At 43.4% G+C, this 19,708-nt stretch overlaps 2 protein-coding genes across 5 annotated transcripts in view; both read left to right on the top strand.

Annotated features, from left to right (window-relative positions):
* LOC144195758 (homeobox protein cut-like 2) overlaps positions 1–4,950 on the top strand; it is an 82,896-nt gene extending 77,946 nt beyond the window's left edge. For all 4 annotated transcript variants that reach the window (XM_077715580.1, XM_077715581.1, XM_077715578.1 and 1 more), the window contains 3 exons: positions 175–363; positions 457–733; positions 1,280–4,950. In XM_077715580.1, the coding sequence (XP_077571706.1) occupies positions 175–363; positions 457–733; positions 1,280–2,057 (1,244 nt within the window). In that variant the 3' untranslated portion in view covers positions 2,058–4,950. The remainder of the gene's footprint in view (positions 1–174; positions 364–456; positions 734–1,279) is intronic.
* Positions 4,951–6,191: 1,241 nt separating this feature from the next.
* Positions 6,192–19,063, top strand: LOC144195149 (phosphatidylinositol-3,5-bisphosphate 3-phosphatase MTMR3-like). Its single transcript, XM_077714567.1, has 21 exons — positions 6,192–6,391; positions 7,778–7,845; positions 7,971–8,030; positions 9,035–9,124; positions 9,242–9,358; positions 11,399–11,481; positions 11,720–11,886; positions 11,969–12,065; positions 12,327–12,440; positions 12,567–12,757; positions 13,196–13,327; positions 13,409–13,520; positions 13,615–13,810; positions 13,944–14,129; positions 14,307–14,477; positions 14,644–14,789; positions 15,004–16,531; positions 16,596–16,706; positions 16,929–17,017; positions 17,865–17,891; positions 18,863–19,063. The coding sequence occupies exons 3-21, from the start codon at positions 8,028–8,030 to the stop codon at positions 19,020–19,022; spliced, it is 3,720 nt and encodes a 1,239-aa protein (XP_077570693.1). The 5' UTR covers positions 6,192–6,391; positions 7,778–7,845; positions 7,971–8,027; the 3' UTR covers positions 19,023–19,063.
* The last annotated feature ends 645 nt before the right edge of the window (positions 19,064–19,708 follow it).

Here is a 19,708-nt window from a genome sequence, read left to right as displayed (position 1 = left end):
CCTAACAGTTTATTTGCTTTTTGCCTATTCTGTCCCTCATGGTTTCTCTTCCCTTATGTGATCAGTTGTGTTCTTTGTAATCAACCATTGTCTGTCTATTTAAACCCCGTGTTTGTAACCACCTCACAAAAAGCCCTAAGAATCAAGTGTATATTTTGTTTCCCCCACCCACAGGACAGCGTTTGTTTGGAGAGACCATTTTGGGTCTGACGCAAGGCTCAGTTTCCGACTTGCTATCTCGGCCCAAACCTTGGCACAAACTTAGCCTTAAAGGCAGGGAGCCATTTGTCCGTATGCAGTTGTGGCTTAATGATCCTCACAATGTGGAAAAGCTAAGGGCCATGAAAAAGATGGAAAAGAAAGGTACACTTTTCGCCCCTTATGTTTTCTTAATGTGGCCGCCAAAATGACCGTGTTTGTTTGTTTTTCTTTTTTTGCCAACTAAACACATCCCAGCCTACCTGAAGCGGCGTTACGGACTCCTGAGCACAGGCTCGGACAGTGACTCGCCCAGCACTCGATCCGAGTGCGTGAGTCCAGCCTTAGCCTCGCTGGACCTGTGCTCGTACGGTCAGGCCAAGAAACCTCGAGTGGTTCTGGGAGCGGAGGAGAAAGAAGCCCTGAGGAAGGTTTACCTCTTGGAACCGTACCCTTCTCAGAATACCATTGAGATGCTCGCAGCCCAGCTACGCCTCAAAACCAACACGGTTATCAACTGGTTCCACAACTACAGGCTAGTCTGGATACAACTCTTACTGATGATTTTTACACGTTGTGATTCTGTACAGGAACAAATAACAAAAAAATTGTAGTTTTGACATGTTTTTGGTCATTTTGTCCACAGATGGAAAAGTATTCAGCTAATGTTTTCAGACTGAAACTGAATGCAAAATATATTTTTATTTCATGTGCTGCCGCACTGTATTTTAAATGATATTGAGTTGCCTATTCGTCTAATATTATCCTCTGCTGTTGACCAAATTTAGAATCACAAATGGATCATGAATGTCACAAACCAAACACAAAAAGTCTTAGTTATTCCCATAAATGCAAAACCTGTGATGTTAATCAACAAATTAGCTAACGTGGTTGGGTAAGGAGAGTCTAAAATTATTGTAAGATGATTTATAGAGCAATTGTCTTTCAGTGTGGAAATATCTTAGACAGAAATCAGTTGGCTAGGACCAATATTCAAGGACCCCTTGACACTCATTGCCCCCAGCCCCTATTCACATTAGTTCCGCCACTGGTTTAACATGATTTTTTTTCTTCCGTACAGGTCCAGGATGCGTCGCGAAGTACTGACAGAAGGTCTGCCCGACAACGACACGGACGTGGAGCACCTCGGCTACTCGCCTCCATTGACGAGGAGCCCCCACTCTGACGTAGAAGAGAGAAGGCTTCAGCCCCCTTCGGGACACAACCGCTCCAGCCTTCCTCCCGGCAACGTCGCGTTTCCTTTCGTCAAACAAGAGGAAGCGGACGGAGAAAACGGAGGGGAAATGGAGGACTCGGCCAGACTTACCAGAGCTCAGTGTTTTTCCACCGCAGTGCAATTCCCACCTTGTAAGAACGAGCGCCAGGACCCCGCCACCAACTGCGGGGAACCCCTCTCGATTGGCCAGGGAGAGGGAGTAAGCAGTCAGCTGGCTGTTTACAATAACAACACATCTATGGATGCCCCCCAGAGAGTGAATAAGTCCAGGCATGAAGGGGAAGACTCCAGAAAGTCGCCCGTGGACCCCCTCAGCTTCAAGGCCTCGTCAGAAGCTTGCCGAAGTAGTTTAGAGATCTCCCTTAACTCTCCCTCCGCTGCATCTTCCCCAGGTCTCATGATGTCAGTCTCTCCCGTACCCTCTTGTTCTGCCCCCATATCCCCCTCGCCTCCGAACCCGTCCAATCATAACCTGGACCCCAATGCACCCCCTCCATTCCAAAGCCCGAAGCTCAATAGAAGCAGTCAGAGACGCAATGAGAAAATGGCAAACCTCAATAATATCATCCACAGGTTGGAGCGAGCTGCCAATCGTGAAGAAACACTGGAATGGGAGTTTTAAGTACCCCCGTCGGCGAACTTTTTAGCGTACCGAGGCGTCGCAAAGAAAAAAAGCTTCCTGGAAAAAAGGCCTGGCCTTGAAAGATGAAAACTTGTGGAGTAGTAAAAGATAGGGTCGCCTTGCCACAAAAACTGAAAAGTTTCTAAATGTACGTTTGTTTTCTTCTTTTTTATCGCGTAGGACTTTGAGCTACTGTATGTATGACGGCAGCAAACTGTCCTTTTACCTATTTGGACTTGACGAGGAGACTTTTGCAGCTATGGTGTCATAAAGATGTACACTGAAATCCTGTAGATTGCCACTGGGTGAGATTAAAAAAAAAGACCCTTGTCTTAAAGCCATTAAAAAGCACTACTAGAACTATTTAAAAGGGACGTTGACCAAATTTGCTACTTTTTGAATAGCAATTTTTCAGATTTTGTCTTTGAGACCACCGGACTGATAAGTCAAGTGATATGTAATCCTTTCACCGACAAGAGAAATAGTCCCAATAAGACTCTAAATATTCAACATCTTGTTAATGAACTCCTTGGTGATATGTTTTAAAACTATTTGTAACTCAAATGTATAAAAATGTGGTTGTACATGTTGTAGAGTTGTCTGCAATAGCCTTCTGGAAACCTGATGTAGCATGGTACTCACTTGACCCTGTTTATCCTCTGTAGTTAGTCTCCCGTGCTAAATACTTGAGTGAAAACCAGATAAACAAAAAAAAAAATGTTGAAAAACCTCACACACACAAAAAAAAGGAAATATAATAAGTGGAGTACTTTTGACAAGTTTCTTTTCCTCTTTCCTTGAACAAATAATTACCCTTGAATACCTTTGTGTTTAGGCTCGCTGCTAGCCAATAGAATTCTTCACACCCAAACAGTTTCTTCTTTCTCAGATGGAGAGTGACCAAGACACACAAGACAAGTTTGACCCAACTATTAGTTTAACTCATTGGCTATCAATGACGGCCATAGATGCCCAATCTATTGGAGGGTTGACAACAAATGAACATCCATTCAAATGGATTGGACCTCTAAAGTCCTTAAAATTGACCAAGTAAGAAAACAGTGGGGTAACATCACAGTCAATGACATTGAAATGTTTATCTCTTGTATAAAAAAGGCTCCAAAACCTCTAAAAAAAGGCTCCAAAACCTCTAAAGTCCTTAAAATTGAACAAGTAAGAAAACCGCTATGTTATTGGGGGTACATCACGGTCAATGACATTGAAATGTTTATTTCTTGTATAAAAAAGGCTCCAAAACTGGTGATTCCAAGAAATCAGTTCATACTTAAAACACAGACTGTGATTTAGCAAAAATGTCAACATGTCTGTTCAGTGAAAGCAAGTTTGTTTTGTTTTATTTTCATTATTATTTTTATTTGAAGGGAGGTCCTCCTCACAGCCAACACCTGACTGAGTGCACTTTCTTAAAAATGGATCTTGTACTGTAGCTAAAATAATGTATACTTGATGAAACACCTCAACCTCTTAAGCATTGACCTTGTGATTTAACGCATGTTATGACACCACAGGCAGCATGATCATTTTTTTCCCTATGACCTCATTAGCCTGGTTTGGAAAAGAAGAAGAAGAAAAAAAATAGACATTTAATTCCAGGACAGACGGTTATTCCTATCCCGAACCCCCCACATATGTTATATTTGACCACCTGTGTTTTGTGTGTCCTAATATTTTGTCATGCTTGCATAAGATGTTATTTTTTATGTATTTTGCTTCTTTTGTATACTCGGAAGAAAAAAAAAACATCATTAGATATCCATGACCTTGTGTATGAACTACTTACAGCACTTAAATTTTGTCGACTGTGAGGATTTTGAGAAAAATATCAACAATATCCGTAGTGTCCACAAGTCTTTGCCTCGACTGAATCGTTGAAGTTGTTAGTAAACACTTGCACATGTCTTCAGATAGTTTCCGAAGACTGGGATTGTACTATGTAGAATTATATTACGCAGTTACTCGAAATAACACCTTCAATTTTTGAATATAATGTGCTGGTTCTAATGAAATAGAGTGCACAGATTTAATCATCCGAATCCATTTGTGCTGGTTGAACAAGCTTGCCCGTATTTAAGACATTCTCAGGGTAGTCTTTCCTCTATTTCCTCAGTGGCACTGAGATGTTTTAGCCAATAACTCAGATATAATCTGACCTGATGGAGTTTTGCAAACTTGGCAACTTTCTCAGGAAGCAGTTGTTGCCGTTAAATTCTGTATAGCATTGTGTCAAAGATTGGATACTGAAACTACCAGTGTGAAGCTAATAGGGTGAATTCTTTTGGGGGAAAAAAACGGTAGAATTTGCTCTCTACTTTGTTTTTCTTAGAGCCGTCCGTACATTTTCCGTTTTTGGTGCATAAAATGATGTGAGGGATTTTTCTGGTGAACCATGGGCAAGTGGCAGATAATTGTATTTAGCAACTCATGAAAAATCTCATTGTTTTGCATGCAAATGATTCATTTAGATCACATGACAAGGGTTAGACAGTGTTTTTGTGTTGTTCTATCAACTTTTTTATCATAGTGAAGTCCATGCATGGTGCAGCTTAAACATCAGACTGATCATTTCTTCATAAATTCACTCTAATGAGAAGCCATTAGCAACCCAGTTAACATTTCTGTCATATAAATATAGAGTTTGGGGGTGACATATCATATACACCATGTATTATCCTTAAAGGAGTTTTGCATTGTATATGATGTTATTCAAGAGTATGGGTTTTCTCATCGTATTATTTGCAAAAGCAAAGCTTTTTGTGAAGTAAAGCTTATTCATGGTGTTTTTTTTACTATAATAACTGACATTAGTCACTAAAGAAACAGGTCATTGGTCCTCAAAAATGTAATTTTCACTCAGCCGTGGATATGGAGATGGTTATGACAAGACTCTGAAGTTGGTTGCAAAATCTTTTGGAAGTCAACAATGAGTCAAAAACTCGTGCCACGCAATTAAATGTCAGAGTGGACGGCGTACCTTCTTGCAAATTAGGTTGTAAGCCATCATTCAATACATAATTGTTTAAAGACATTGCTGTGTTGTGTTTTTATTTCTGTTTAGAAAAGCAGAATCAGATGTCCATCTCATCAGAATGAAAGAAGATATGTTCAATCTTTAACTTCATGTACATGTAAGTCCATGTTTCTCATTTTGTTTTTTGACAGTTTTTTTTTTACTGTTAGTCATTGTTTCTGTTATTGTGGTCATTTCACTCCATCTTTGTCACTCAGCTTATGTTAGACTGTATTGAATTAGTGGTAGAAGTGAGAGTGGGTCAAGAGAGGTAAATTTTGTTAGATTAATTGTTAGAATTTAAGAGATTATAAGTGCAATTAATTTAAAAAACATTATGAATATGATGTACATAAACAAAGTGCAATAGTGAACATTATCATTTAGGCCTAAAGCAAATTCTTGGTGTAACCTAACGGAGCAACCTCATTGTGGGGCTATGTGGTTGAATTAAATCTTTAAAATACGTAAAATGTAGAGAAAAAGTTTATTTAAAAAAATATTACTACAGTGGCTGTCGGTTTTTTTATATTGTTTTGACCGCCCTCTAGTGGTTGAAACGCTCCATGCAAGTATTTTAATTCCCTCAGCTTTGTCCTTGGTTGAAAACAATGCAAGTTAACCCCATTATATAGCAAGCATTTAACTAGTTTATTAGTTTAAATTCATTAAGACATTATTTGGAGAAAATTACTCAGCAGTGCTTTTGTGCCACAACCAGGATGGAAATTTGTTTTTAATTTATTCATTTAAATTCAATCATTGAAAACACATCGTGTTATATTAAAAAATACAATGATGATAAAATTATCTGCACAATTTTATTGTAAATTTGGCATCTCCATTTGCGGATATCATGTATTTGTCATATTCTTGTTTGAGGGTTAAATTTAAGCAATTACTAAAAGTAGTCACCTGTCCTACAAAAGGCAACAAACGCAATGCATGAATCTAAAAACAAATAAACAAGCTATTCCAATGGTAATTAAAAGGTACCGCCAATGATGTGTTGCGTTTGAGGCACAATGTGGGGAGTGTTTACATGGTTGCACCACGTGGGGTGAGAGCCTCAACTCCGCCCATTCCCATTGCTTTGGCGTGTGACGTCACAAACACGTAAAGTTGGGCTCGGAGAATTTGCGATAATGGCGACGGCGACTCGGCGCAGGAAAGGGCCACAGTCCAGCCAGCCTCGGCTTGGAATATGACTGATGCTTCTGCCTCCGCGGGGTCGTTTTGTGATCGTCGACTGCACGCCGTTCGGATGATACGCTGGATTTTGGCGTCTCGACGCTTCGTTTGACGGGTGAGCCTGCCGGCTTGCGATCGCACCGCCGCCGAGTGTTTTGACAGAGGCCTCGGCCCGCTTTGGGGTCCGCCCTCCATCTCACAACAACAAAAACAGTTGCACACACGTCCACGCAGATGCGTTAGCCCACATCGCGAACCGGGGGCTAAGCAGCCTACCAGCCACGGTTTAGCAAACACAAGTACCGGCAATCAAGAAGCTCATCGCGATCGTAAACTTCTCTCTGCCGATCGTCTTATTCTAACCCAGCCATTAGGATCGGCGTTAGCATTAGCACGTTAGCATGGACAATTTTACAGACGTTGCCCGCCGATGGCCACTTTCCTTGCAATATTTTCAACGTGGACGAGTGCGAAGATATGCACCGATCTGAACGTTGTTTTTGTTTAAATTTTATGTATTTTTACCATTTACATAAAGTCTTGGGGCCGAACTGGTAGCACAACCTGTTACCGCAAGAACCGAAGCGGCGACATGTTTTTGCCTCAATAATTGTTTGTTTACCCCTTCTCAAGTTACTTTAATAGCCAATTATTTTGTTGTTCTGCAATTTGATCTTTTGCTGGTTCTATTAGACTAGCATCGGGGTTGATTTAGCAATATGTCAACGTTGCAATGCAAATCCCGGTTCTTTGAAAGTTCGGATGTTGGGCCTGTTTGTTGGCTAATGTTCCAGTCTGTGATGCACTGTGGCATGTCACGGGACAGCAGTACCGTTAAGGCTCTAAGGGGCTTAGCTGGGTGACTGAACTCCGACCACGCTGAGCCGCAGCCACGGGTCACGGGCCCACGCGGTAAACAAAGTCGTGTGCTTTGGGATGGACAGATAGGCTTTATCAGGGTGCACCAGCAGTACCGGCCGACCTGTATTAGCCACCTCACATTACCACCACCACAAGGATGATGAGAAAATTTGCTGCTCAATGTGTGTCCTGATATAGTCTTTAACAAGGGGTGGACTTGTTTGAAAAATAATTAGACGCAGTGTTATTATCTCGTCTCATTTTCTGAACTGCTTTATCTCACTAGGATCGCAGGGCACAAGGAGAAAAACAACAATTCACTCGTACATAGGGGCAATGTAGTGTCCAATCAGCCTACCATGCATGTATTTAGAATGTGATCTGATGTTGAAGTGGCATTTAAATGGTTAAAAAGGACGCCCAAAACTATAACTGGTCATTTGAAAGGCCTACAACTTCAAGTACTCTAGTAACATTTAATTTGCACACTCCCAACCCTCAAGTACCGTTTAATTTTTCCATTTCATCATAACAAGAATCCTTCCTTTGTAATGTACATGCTCTTAATAAATAATATAACAGCGATACATTATTAATGATTCATTCTAATCCAACTCAATGTTTGCATGTATTTCCATAGATTTCCATGTCTTACTCGGGAACTGCTGATTATCTGGACTAGTCATTGCTTGTCATCGATTGTCTGGGGTAAGACTACAATTTTCCTCACTCTGTCTAGTTTAAAACGAATTGTGTTCACCTCTGCAACAATAACGAAAACGTTTGTGATATATACATTGTTGGATTATTAATTATGAATTCTCTTTACACAGGCTGCTGCCAGCCAGGCTTCCTACTATTCAGCTGAGCCACACTCCTTCACAGGAGCCATGGTACACTATCTTCTCTGCTTTTCACTAGATCAGGGGTGGGCAAACTTTTCGGCCACTGGCTTCCGCGTGGCGGCGCCATCTTTGGGTAAAAAAATTAAAATAAATTGGACAACATCGTCGGGCCGGCTTAAAAAGCCTAGCGGGGCCGTATGTGGGCCGCGGGCCGTAGTTTGGACACGCATGCACCAGATCCTGCATGGCATGCAGTCAGTAGCATTGGAAACTCTGTATTGATTTCAAATCTTTATCTGCCGCTAACCAGGAAGCAGACAGTTATGTCAGCGACTAGTCTGTCAAAGATTGCCTCGGGCTGCTGTCGAACCAAGCAGGGCAACTTTGAGTTTTTATTGCACACATTTGCTTTCCTGTTGGGTCACGTCAGTCATGACCGCCACAACGTGATAAACTGTTTGGGTGGCTACTTGGACTTTTGTTTTCAGCTGGCTTAATCCTTTCAGTGGGTATAAAATTTGCGCTGAGGCAGCAAACAAAGGGGAAAACATTGTGCATTATTTGTGTGCCTTAAAAAAATATTTTTCTTCTAGATTAACACGTCTTTACAGATTCTGTTATATAACAAATGCATTTAACCTGCACAATGTTCAGTTCAGATCAGTTTTTTGTTTTTCTCATGCGTAAAAAATCTTTAGTTGCTTATATTTAGACACTAAAAGCAGTTATAAATACAATTTTGGAAAAAAACTACTGATGTTAAGAAAAAACTTGGCTTGTGTCAAACCACAAAGTACTTAGACACATTAAGCTGTCTTGTAAAACACAAACAAAAGACAAAATGTTTCTAATTCATATGTCCAGAGACATCTTGAGTGAACCTTACGACCCCCCTAAAAATTTTATTCAAACCATTTGTGAATTTATTGTCTACCAAGTGTTACATGCCAAGCATTTAAAACCAAGTCAAATCCTTTTAAATACAAGAATGAAGTTTGTGGTTTTTGAATTGTCGGAAGTTCGTCATGCTTAGCGGGTCTTTTTACATGCAGGAGGAGGAGGGGCAAAAGAGCTCAGAGTGCATCCAGGCCAATCAAATTTTCCCTAAGAAAGCCCCTGTCCTGGAGGAGGAAAACATGCAGGTGAGGAATCCTTAGCTCGCAATAATTAATATTACTAATTGATAACCCCCAATTAAGATCCACCAATGCTGCCTGCATGTGCTTTGGCTGCAGTCAACTCTATTTTTCTGTTGCTAGGTGCCCTTTCCTGAGCTGCATGGGGAGTTTACCGAGTATGTGGGACGGGCAGAAGATGCCATCATTGCAATTTCCAACTACCGTCTGCACATCAAGTTCAAAGTGACTGTCGTCAATGTAAGTACATTTTTTTTTACCATCAAAACAGCATTTTAACTTGGTTAAAACAAAAGCGCTATGGTGCACCATGTCCCCAAACTCTTTTAAAAGGCTTTATTTTTGCCCTTTTATTAATTCGTACAGAGTTTTGATGTTTTTAAAGACTCACTGATTGTGCAATGTGACTGTCAGGAGCTTCTCTGGCAGCACTTAGAAGACACTATATATATCCTCAATGCTTGTGTAGTGTGAAGCAAGTGAACAGACAAGATAAGAAAACTTGCTCTGGTCAGATAAGCCAACTTGTTACAGCAGGGAAGTTCTGTTGCGACAATTTCACTTCTTCCTCTCTTTTAGTCACGTGGGCTCGTTTTTGAAAAGACTGAAAGACACAAGAAGTTGTCGTGCTCAATTACTCTACAATTGGTTCCTTTATTAGTATTCAGATGGGATGACTGGTTTTTGTTTCACTTTTATGTAAGAGTGCAAAACATTAGCTTGAACTGTATTCAACCCCTAAAATTGTCAAAATGAATCTGTTGACAGCTATTTTTGTAGTTAAAAAACATTGGAATTTTTTTTCCAACTGTTCCCTCCAAAAATGCTGTTGTAGTTGCAAAAACAAATGCAACACTATGAAACAACAACAAAAACAAAACATTTTTTTTTGTCGCCAGCCCTATTGATTTTCTGAATTTGTGCTAGTTGGATTTTTTTTTCAGTAACTACAATTTTGATCTGTGTTTGAAATTGCTGTTTATTAGCTTTGCTCACACAGACCGCCAAAGTTCTCGCATATTTGGTCAAGTTGACAAAATGTGAACATCAGTTTGGCAGTTTTTGCCGGGAAGTGCAAGTAACCTCGGAATCTTGTTGACGTACAGATTAGCGATTTAGATTACAGAGCGACAATCAAATTGAGGCTTCGTGATTCAAGGACATCCGGAATGTGACATGATTACAGCCCTTTTGTAGATAGTGAATAACACCCGGTCAGATTTATTAAGCACTTATTTTCTTTCTCTCTTGTCTTGGATCAGAGTTGTTCTTGTGAGGTGTCAGTAAGTATCAAACAGTGATGCACGGCGTGGGATGGTTGTCATTTTTTGAGTGCCTTTTATGAAATGTAATTGCTACCTAGACAACTTTCTCAGGATCTACGAGGAAATTGATGTGTGGGAAGACTAACCACGCCTTACTCAAACAAAGCATTTAACTATACAAAGGCTCACCCAGGCACAAAATTTTAGCCTACTGATGAGTGCACGTCAATCATGCATGACTTCAGACTGCATGCAAACAGAAGCCCAAGCATAGTGCACTGTACTTTGGTTTAATTAGCAAAGCTTATATTAAAGCAGGTTAGGTATTTCCATAAAGTATTGCAAGCATGCGCTACAGTCACTGCACTTATTCAATTGTTTCGCCTTCTAATCGGATTTAATTCGGTAGAAAACTTGAAGCTAAAGTGAAAATCCTGTTTGTGTATATTAACCAAGCCGTTTAGGAAATGTTACATGAAACAAAAATGGACATTTTTACTAACAAGTCATCTAAATAATTTAAACTAATCTGTTACAGGTTTTTATTTTTGCATGAAAAAGGGTCAGAAAAAAGTTTTTTTTCTCGATTCCATCTAAGCTTTTCATTTTTGTTAACTTGGTTTGTCTTATTTTTTGATTGTTTTTTTTTTCCTATAAAATGATTGTACCTTAACATTAAGATAGTTTTGCCTGAAAAATGAAACATAGTTTGCATTTTATACTTTAGTCATGTTTGTTTACCTTGCAAATGACCTCACTTGGAGTGTCATCAACTGCTTGCAAATAATCAACATTGGACTCTGTTTTGTTCAAATTATTCAGTTTGCATTTGCATATGCGTAACAGTCAATTAAATCTGCCAATGTTAGTCACCGAGTTTTACGTAAAAATGTCGCTATTAAATTTGCCCAGTCTTAGCATGAATATGTTTTTCTGCCCTGAGCTCTGCTAATGTTTATCTTGTCGGTATTCTAATCTTTTGTGTGTACTTATTCTGACTACACTTGTTTTACAGGTGCCCCTACAGCTCATTGAGAATGTGGAGTGTCGTGATATGTTCCAGTTGCTTGTCACCTGTAAGGACTGCAAAGTCGTCAGGTAGGATAAAAGACAACACACTCAGCATATGATATGAGCTACAAAGTGCCCATCAAAACAACTTTGCGGGCCGGATCAGACCCCCTCACGGGCCATTTCCGGCCCGGGGACCGCACATTTGACAACACTGTGGTGTACTGTTATTCTGAAGAAATCTGGAGCAGCCAATATTTTTTATGTAGTTTCCAGAAAGAGCACAACAACAAAAAACATTGTTTTACTGTTCTTGAAATCCCAGGTGTCAGTTTTCTACCTTCGAGCAATGTCAAGAATGGCTCAAGCGTCTCAATGCCGTGGTGCGGCCGCCCTCTCGTTTAGAGGATCTCTTCTCATTCGCCTTCCACGCTTGGTGCATGGATGTGTACGCTGGTGAGAAGGAGCAGCACGGAGAGCTTTGCAGACCAGGTACTTCCATTTTCTGATTCAAACACCCACAAAGTATCAGTCTAGGGGCCATCTGGTCATATCCTATTTTTCTGGTCTTTAGGTGAACATGTGACCTCCTGGTTTAAGAATGAAGTCGAGAGGATGGGCTTTGACACCCAAAATGCTTGGAGGATATCTGACATCAACAGCAAGTTTAGGTGAAGATTCCATTCCGCCCTGTCGGTACCTAAGCGATTGCGGCCTTTGCTTTCATTGGCATTGAGTGCACAAATCAGCATGCGAGAGACATTTTAGCCTTGTTGTTTTGTACTCTGTTGGTGCTGCGGGGAAAAAAAAGTGCAAGCCCAGGCTTAAATGTCTGCCGACAGAGACTTTTGTTGAGCTTTCACTAATTCAGTCGGTCAGATCTGATGGCTTCTGTTATGCCTTCTCTCTCTCTGCTACCTCTGTGTTAGCAGGTTGTGTCCCAGCTATCCCCAGCAGCTTCTCGTACCAGCATGGATTACCGACAAAGAACTGGAAAATGTGGCAGCTTTCCGGTCCTGGAAGAGGTTCCCTGCTGTGGTATACAGGTCAGGTGGTTTGGTGTCATAATTCCTTTCGATTATAGGTGGACATGTTTGACCACTTATTCGGTTCTGCCACTTTGTGATCCAGTTTATTGTCTGTTTAATAACTTTTTGTATTTGTACTTTCAGACACGTAAGCACAGGAGCTGTGATTGCCCGTTGCGGCCAGCCAGAGGTCAGTTGGTGGGGATGGAGGAATGCAGATGATGAACACTTGGTTCAGTCTATTGCCAAGGCTTGTGCTGTGGACAGCAGTTCTCACAAACACCTGTCCAACGGGAACTACACCAACGGCTCTGACCTGCCTGATAGTGATTTTGGTGAGAGCTCGCACAGGCTTGCCTGCGCACACTTCCAGATTAGACGCAAAAATCACACGTTGGCTTTCAGCCAAACAGACGCAGATTGTTCTTCGAGCTTTGAAGTCAGTGAGTTCGTAGACGACGATGATGATGATGGTGCAATCCTACCTGTCTGGGCCTGACAATTTTTTTTATTGTGGCTTTTACCTGTGCCACGTACAAAAATAAAGCTCCATGTATTATGTAATTATCTAATACTTTTCATGTAGTTTCCTTTTTTAATGGTTAATTTTTGCAGAGAAATTTTAAAAAAGCAGAGGGCAGATCAACCATTTTTCACATTTTTGTTTTGTGGACATAGCTAACAGACCCCTATAAGAAAAAGAAGCAAGCACGCTACTTGGATCCGCAGTAATCTCAATTTATATGTAACTCAGATCTTTCTAACTGCATCAGAGTCTGCAATGACCAACAGCTCAGAGGTGGAGACATTGGCAATCCAGCCTCACAAGTTACTGATTCTGGATGCCAGGTCCTATGCAGCTGCTGTGGCCAACAGGGCGAAAGGTGGAGGCTGTGAATGTCCTGGTAGGCTTTGCCTTTATTTCTTGTGTGCTTTGTAGCTCAGCTTGCATTCAATTTCAACTGACTTTTTTTTGTCTCTTCTAGAATACTACCCCAACTGTGAGGTGGTATTCATGGGAATGGCCAACATTCACTCCATACGCAAGAGTTTCCAGTCTCTACGTTTTCTCTGCACGCAGATGCCCGATCCAGCAAAGTATGGCTTTCTTTGTGTTGTATTTATTGGAGTTTTAAGTATTATGGTTGTGACATGTCCTATCACATTTTGCTCTTTTTCTGTTTCCCCAAAGCTGGCTTTCTGCACTGGAAAGCACCAAATGGTTGCAGCACCTGTCTTTGCTGTTGAAGTCGGCCCTGTTAGTCGTCAACGCCGTGGACAGGGACCAGAGACCTGTTTTGGTGCATTGCTCAGACGGCTGGGATCGGACACCTCAAATTGTCGCTTTGTCCAAGTTGCTGCTTGACCCATATTACCGCACTATCGAGGTATGTCTACCAAGATGGTGCCTTCTATTTAACATATAAAAAAAGGACTGTGGTTTAAGTCGACTGCTGTTTTTGATATGACTGCTAGGGCAATATTGTAATTGAATGAATGCATTGGGTATCTTTTGTGTAGGGCTTCCAAGTTTTGGTGGAGACGGACTGGTTAGACTTTGGCCACAAGTTTGCTGACCGTTGTGGCCACGGCGAGAACTCTGAGGACGTCAATGAACGCTGCCCCGTTTTCCTGCAATGGCTGGACTGTGTTCACCAGCTGCAGAGGCAGTTTCCATGCTCCTTTGAGTTTAATGAGGCCTTCCTGGTAAGTATTGTGTCAAATGAAATGATTCCTTACTTTTTAAAGTGACCGTATCTTTTGAGTTTTTAGTAGTCGTAATAATTCAGCAGACTTAGAGTCACATGACTGTGGCCTTGGTGCTTATCATTTCAGCTGTGAGTTGGCGAGCCTCAACATGTTTCTCTATGGTTGTTTTCGCAGGTAAAGCTGGTGCAACACGCTTACTCCTGTCTGTTCGGCACCTTCCTGTGTAACAGCGGCAAAGAGAGGGAAGACCGACACGTTCAAGAGAGGACCTGCTCGGTGTGGTCCCTGCTGAGACCCGCCAACCGCACACTGAGGAACATGCTGTACTCTTCGCACTCTGAGATTGTATGTACACACTTGGGCCAGGCCCTTAGGGAATAGAGTGGCGCCGTCTCTTGAATTTCATGACGTAGACTCGTAGAGCATGGCTAGTTAGATAAATACACTTTGTTAATACAGTGACTTAACGGTGTGATTTTCGGTCAATGTAACTATTCATGGTTTGTCGCAGGTTCTCCACCCCGTGTGCCACGTGCGCAATTTGATGTTGTGGACTGCAGTGTATCTGCCCAGCTCCTCTCCTACAACTCCCTCTGACGAGTCTTGTGCTCCCTATCCTTTGCCTGGCAACAACTCCGAGGAGGCGCCTCTGGGCAGGTGAGCCTGGCACGTTGGCACAGAACTCCCCCCAATTCGTACGCAAATGTAAGACAAACTCCGGTTGAAGGTTCCCGACCCCGACTCTCCTTGCGCATCTTGCTCTCCTTGGGCCCTCGTAGCCGCACAATATTAGTACGAGACAAAGGTCTGATCATGAAAGGTGCACGTAAGGTTTAAAGTCTAAAGTTCTTTGTCTTTTTTTCCATTTTAGATGTACGAAGACGCGTTCCTTTGACAATTTGCCGAGCGCTTGCGAGCTGGGAAACGCACTAGCTCCCAATCGGCGCTCTAGTGACCCAAATCTCAATGAGAAGTGGCAGGATCACCGACGCTCTCTGGATCTCAACATGGCAGTCGATCCGGACGAAGAGGGGGACCGGGAAGACGAGATGCAGTGCAACGGATTGAGCCATTACCCGAACAGAGCAGACTCCGAGCTGGATGACGACCAGCACCCGAATTCCGATTCGGAAGAGGGCGTCTCCACGCGCGCCGTTGCGTCGTGTCGGGAAGAAGCCCAGGCGGCGGAACTGTCTGTGGCCGTGGGCGTGGCCGAGGGGCAGATGGAGAACATTCTTCAAGAAGCTACTAATGAGGACATGGGAACAGATGCTCAGAAGGTTGTGAGGGCTGCTCTCACCCATGTTATTAACAGAGCTGCTATGGAGGCGGAGGCAAAGGTCTCAAGAACTGATGAAGACAAGGAAGACGAGGAGGAAGAGCAGTCTCTCCACACAATCCAGATTCCAGAAATGTTTCCCAATGGTCACCATCCAGAAAATGGTTTTGCGGAAGTCAACGGAAATCTTGACGCCGTTCCTACGCCTGCGCAGATTGTCTTGGATTTGGAGGGTCCGAGCGACGAACAAGTCCAAATGATTGCGCATGAGGAGAAGCAAGTTCTGGAGAATGGCTCTGGACAACTAGAGTACGCTCATGAAAATGTGGAGTCAGCTGAGCCAGAGGCACCTCTACCTCAAAGGACTCTGAACGGCTTTGCTCACAGGTCACCCGAGGAAAACCACGTGGATGAAAAGACGGCGGTCACTTCCGACCCGGACCCAGTCTTGACAGATGTCGAGAAAAGGGTCTCACTTATGGAAAGCTCGACGGAGACGTTGACGGAGGAAGTGTGCAGCCGGTTAGAACTCCCCGTCCCGCCTACGGTCTGCCCTAACCGCCATGCCCACGGCAACGGCCAAGGCCAACCGCCCTCTTCCAGGAGAGAGAAAACGGCCGAGAGCGACGAACACGTCTTTTTCCCGACGTTCAACGGGGTCGGCAGGCGACCCTGCGTCAGTGCCTTCCAGTCGGCGAGCGGCGATCTGGCCCGCGACGGACTCTGTCACAGTGACAGTTCTGACGGAGAACCTTGCGGAGGAGGTCCTCAGTGGATCAGGGCCGAGGGCGAGCGGGCCCCGTTGAGCCGCCAGGCGTCTCTAGCCAGCTGCAACTCACTCATCCTGCACCACCGAGGCAGCTGCTCGCAACCACGCCGGTGCCACGCCCAAACGGCACGCGCCGCCGTCAGCCCCGAGCAGCCGTCGCGCTGCCACTTGGACGACGACGGGCTGATGCTGCACACGGACGCCATCCAGCAAAGGCTGAGGCAGATCGAAGCCGGGCATCAGATGGAGGTCGAGACTCTGAAGAAGCAGGTGCAGGAGCTGTGGAGTCGACTGGAAAACCAGCAGCATGGCGGCTCCCATCGGGTCAATGGAAACGGAGGAGATGAATTGGTAAGATAAAGATAAGTTAAATGGTTAAAACCAAAGGAAATTGACCGTCTCCTCTTTCTGGCAGACTTTGATGACCGACTCGGAGTACAACATGGACCCCAACTGTCTGTCACGGTGCAGTACGGAACTGTTCTCCGAAGCCAGTTGGGAGCAAGTGGACAAGCAGGACACTGAGGTGGGTTACATGCATGTTTTGAAAGAATTCCCTCACGCTTGTGTTTTTCTGGTGCTTTTTATTTCAACTTTTGAAAGTCAACGCACACTTACAAGTTTGAATATCAGCAGGCAAAAATCATTTGTAGAACACGCTCGTCGTAGCTCCTTGTAAAGCTTTACAAGCCGATCTATGAACTTATCTTGTGGCTAAAATGGCTACTCTCTGTGGGCGTCTTTTAAGGTCACCCGCTGGTACCCTGACCATTTGGCTGCCCAGTGTTACGGCTGCGAGAGCAGGTTCTGGCTGGCCACCAGGAAGCATCACTGCAGGTAAACAGCCGGAAGCGTTAAGCCGCTCCACTTGATTGGTTCTTTGGCGTCGTCTGTGGCGGGCAGGGCGGGAGGTGGCACACTGGCTTCTCAGCTTGACCATTTCCTGTGCAGCCACTGATATGCAGGATGAGACTAGATTTAGTTCAGGCAGCTTTGTCAGCTACTTCAATGTAGCTGGCTTATTTTTCCCCATATGGGGGAAAATTGCCAAAAACTATTTTAAAAATATATATGTAGAACTGTAAATATCTACATATAGTATACAGTTAACCTTTTTACATATATAAGCAAGCAAGCATGTAATTGTAGTGTTTTTTTTCAATATACGATCAAATGGCCAATACAGACATTTTTTTTAAAAGCTAAATCAAGTCAGTCCTATTAATATGCTCACATTTTAACACTCCTTGTGAAAATGTTGAGCGGCCTTTTGGAAGAATAAGGTGAAAGGTGTTTAATTTTTTTTCTATTTGGGCCCACTCAGTTTATTCTTGTGGTGTTGTGATTTCCATGGATAGCGCTTGTGATCCTTCAGTGGTGTTTTTCCGCCGTGCACATTTTGCTGGCAACACTGGCATTGCTTCCAAGTGTCTGTGTGTGTGTGTGTGTGTGTGTGTGTGTGTGTGTGTGTGTGTGTGTGTGTGTGTGTGTGTGTGTGTGTGTGTGTGTGTGTGTGTGTGTGTGTGTGTGTGTGTGTGTGTGTGTGGTGTTTGTTCCACATTGTGCGAGAGTGGCTGTGACGCATGAGCGATACATGGGTTAAGTTGTTCATTTTAGTGTTACCATGTTGTTGTCCTTCCTGTTGAGGCAGCTCTTCTCTATTGTCTGCCCCTCTCCTCTACAGTGGCAGGCAGCCCGTCCCGGAGGTCTGGTGAGATCCGGCGCCTCTGCCTACCACACACACACACACACATGTACATGCCTCACCCCAACCCACCCCACCCTAGCCTGGCATTGTTCCCTCCCTCCCTCTACAGTGAACCCCCATTTAGAGCAGGGCATACGTTTCTGACCCCAAAACTTGAAAGAAAAAAAGAGTTATCTGTCCAACATGCTACAAACCCATTGATATACATATTACCCGACTTTCACTTGTTTGAAAAGTAATTTATTATATAAGATATTGTGCAAAATACTCACTCAAATTGGCAATCATCCAGTCCAACGTAGGAAGTAATCAGGTGAAGTGCAATCTAGCAGGGGTTCACTGTGGTGCCAATTCACCCCTCACTGCATCTGTTTGTTCTTCCCTTGTGTGCAAGTCCTGAGAAAAATTCCACTTGAGATTGAAGATGAACTTACGTGTGAGTGTTGCGCTGAAATCTTCTCCATTTGTTGGCTGGAAGCAATTTTGCCGTGATTTGGCTGAGGGCTGCCATTGAACCCTCATTGTCCTCATCGTCACCCCACCATACCTGGCAGCATGCCGCCCCCCACCTAGCCTCTCACCATTCAACCGGAACTGGAATTTGGGAGAAAATTAGTATCGGTGTTCATTTTCCCAACTATATTGGAAGTACTATGTTAACATTTTGCCTGACTTGTAAATTATTAGCTAAGTGATTTTGTGATTACTAACACCGATCAATAATATTGGTCCAAAGTCACTATTTCAATTTTCAGATTATTATTATAGTTTGAATATATATATATATAGAGCTATAAAACTGCCTTGTTAGAGCCATGTAATGTTTTTAGTAGGCTTGTTCTAACACTTTGCACTTGTACCTAATGGCGTTAACCTGTTGTCATTTACAGCTTGGCATCTTGTCGAGAGCCGAGGTGTCCGATGTTGCCACGCGCCGAGAAGTCTCCAGTGACCTCTTGCGTGTCTCCCCACAGGAACTGCGGTAACGTCTTCTGCGGCAGCTGCTGCGACCAAAAGATCCCGGTGCCCAGCCAGCAGCTGTTCGAGCCCACCCGCGTCTGCAAGGGTTGCTACGGAAACCTCCGGCTGGTCCCATCGCCCCTGGACAAACCCATCGCGGCCAGCTCCAACTGAGACCCACTGCGGCCAGAATGTCCCTAAAGACTGACTGTGTGTGTATGACCCGCACAAGCAGACTCCAAAGCGTCACTCGGGTGGAAGAGATGGGACGAGGGAGTCCTGCCACTTGGTCTGCTTCCATCCAGAAGCTCAAGAAAGACGAATGCCGTGTGGATTGGCAGGAAACGTGATCAAAAGTTGGATGTCTGACTTCCGAGTGGAGGTTAAGGCCCATAAACAACTTTAAAAGTCATCTCCTGTCCCGTCATCTGGCCAAAACTAGCCCTTTAAAGACAGCGGCGATGTGGAAGAGGAAGGACGTGGAAGAAAGAGCGTGGGAAATGGCTTCTTGGCCTTCAAACCCGATCGCTTGTTTTTGTGCACCTTGCAATGGAGACGCCGTTTGGATTCCTCCCTTCTATTTTTGGACTTCCCCAGAAAGGCCAGACGGCTAATTCGTTAACCACCTCGCGCACGTGGTGGTTATTTTGTAAAATAGAAGAGTACTATAATATATTCAGATACAACTATAGCATTTAAGTACAAAGTGTATAGAAGCTAAGACTAGTGTCTCATTAAATTAGTCACGCAAAATGTTTGGTTTTTTGGGGGGGGGAAATGTACTTCTATTTTCCATGTTAATTACTACTTTTTTTTAAAAGTATAGACATGCAAAGTGTCCTGCTTGGATGCTGTAGATT

This window comes from Stigmatopora nigra, chromosome 4 (genome assembly GCF_051989575.1).
Source record: "Stigmatopora nigra isolate UIUO_SnigA chromosome 4, RoL_Snig_1.1, whole genome shotgun sequence".
Classification (NCBI taxonomy): Eukaryota; Metazoa; Chordata; class Actinopteri; order Syngnathiformes; family Syngnathidae; genus Stigmatopora; species Stigmatopora nigra.
This window is presented reverse-complemented; position numbering and strand designations above follow the sequence as displayed.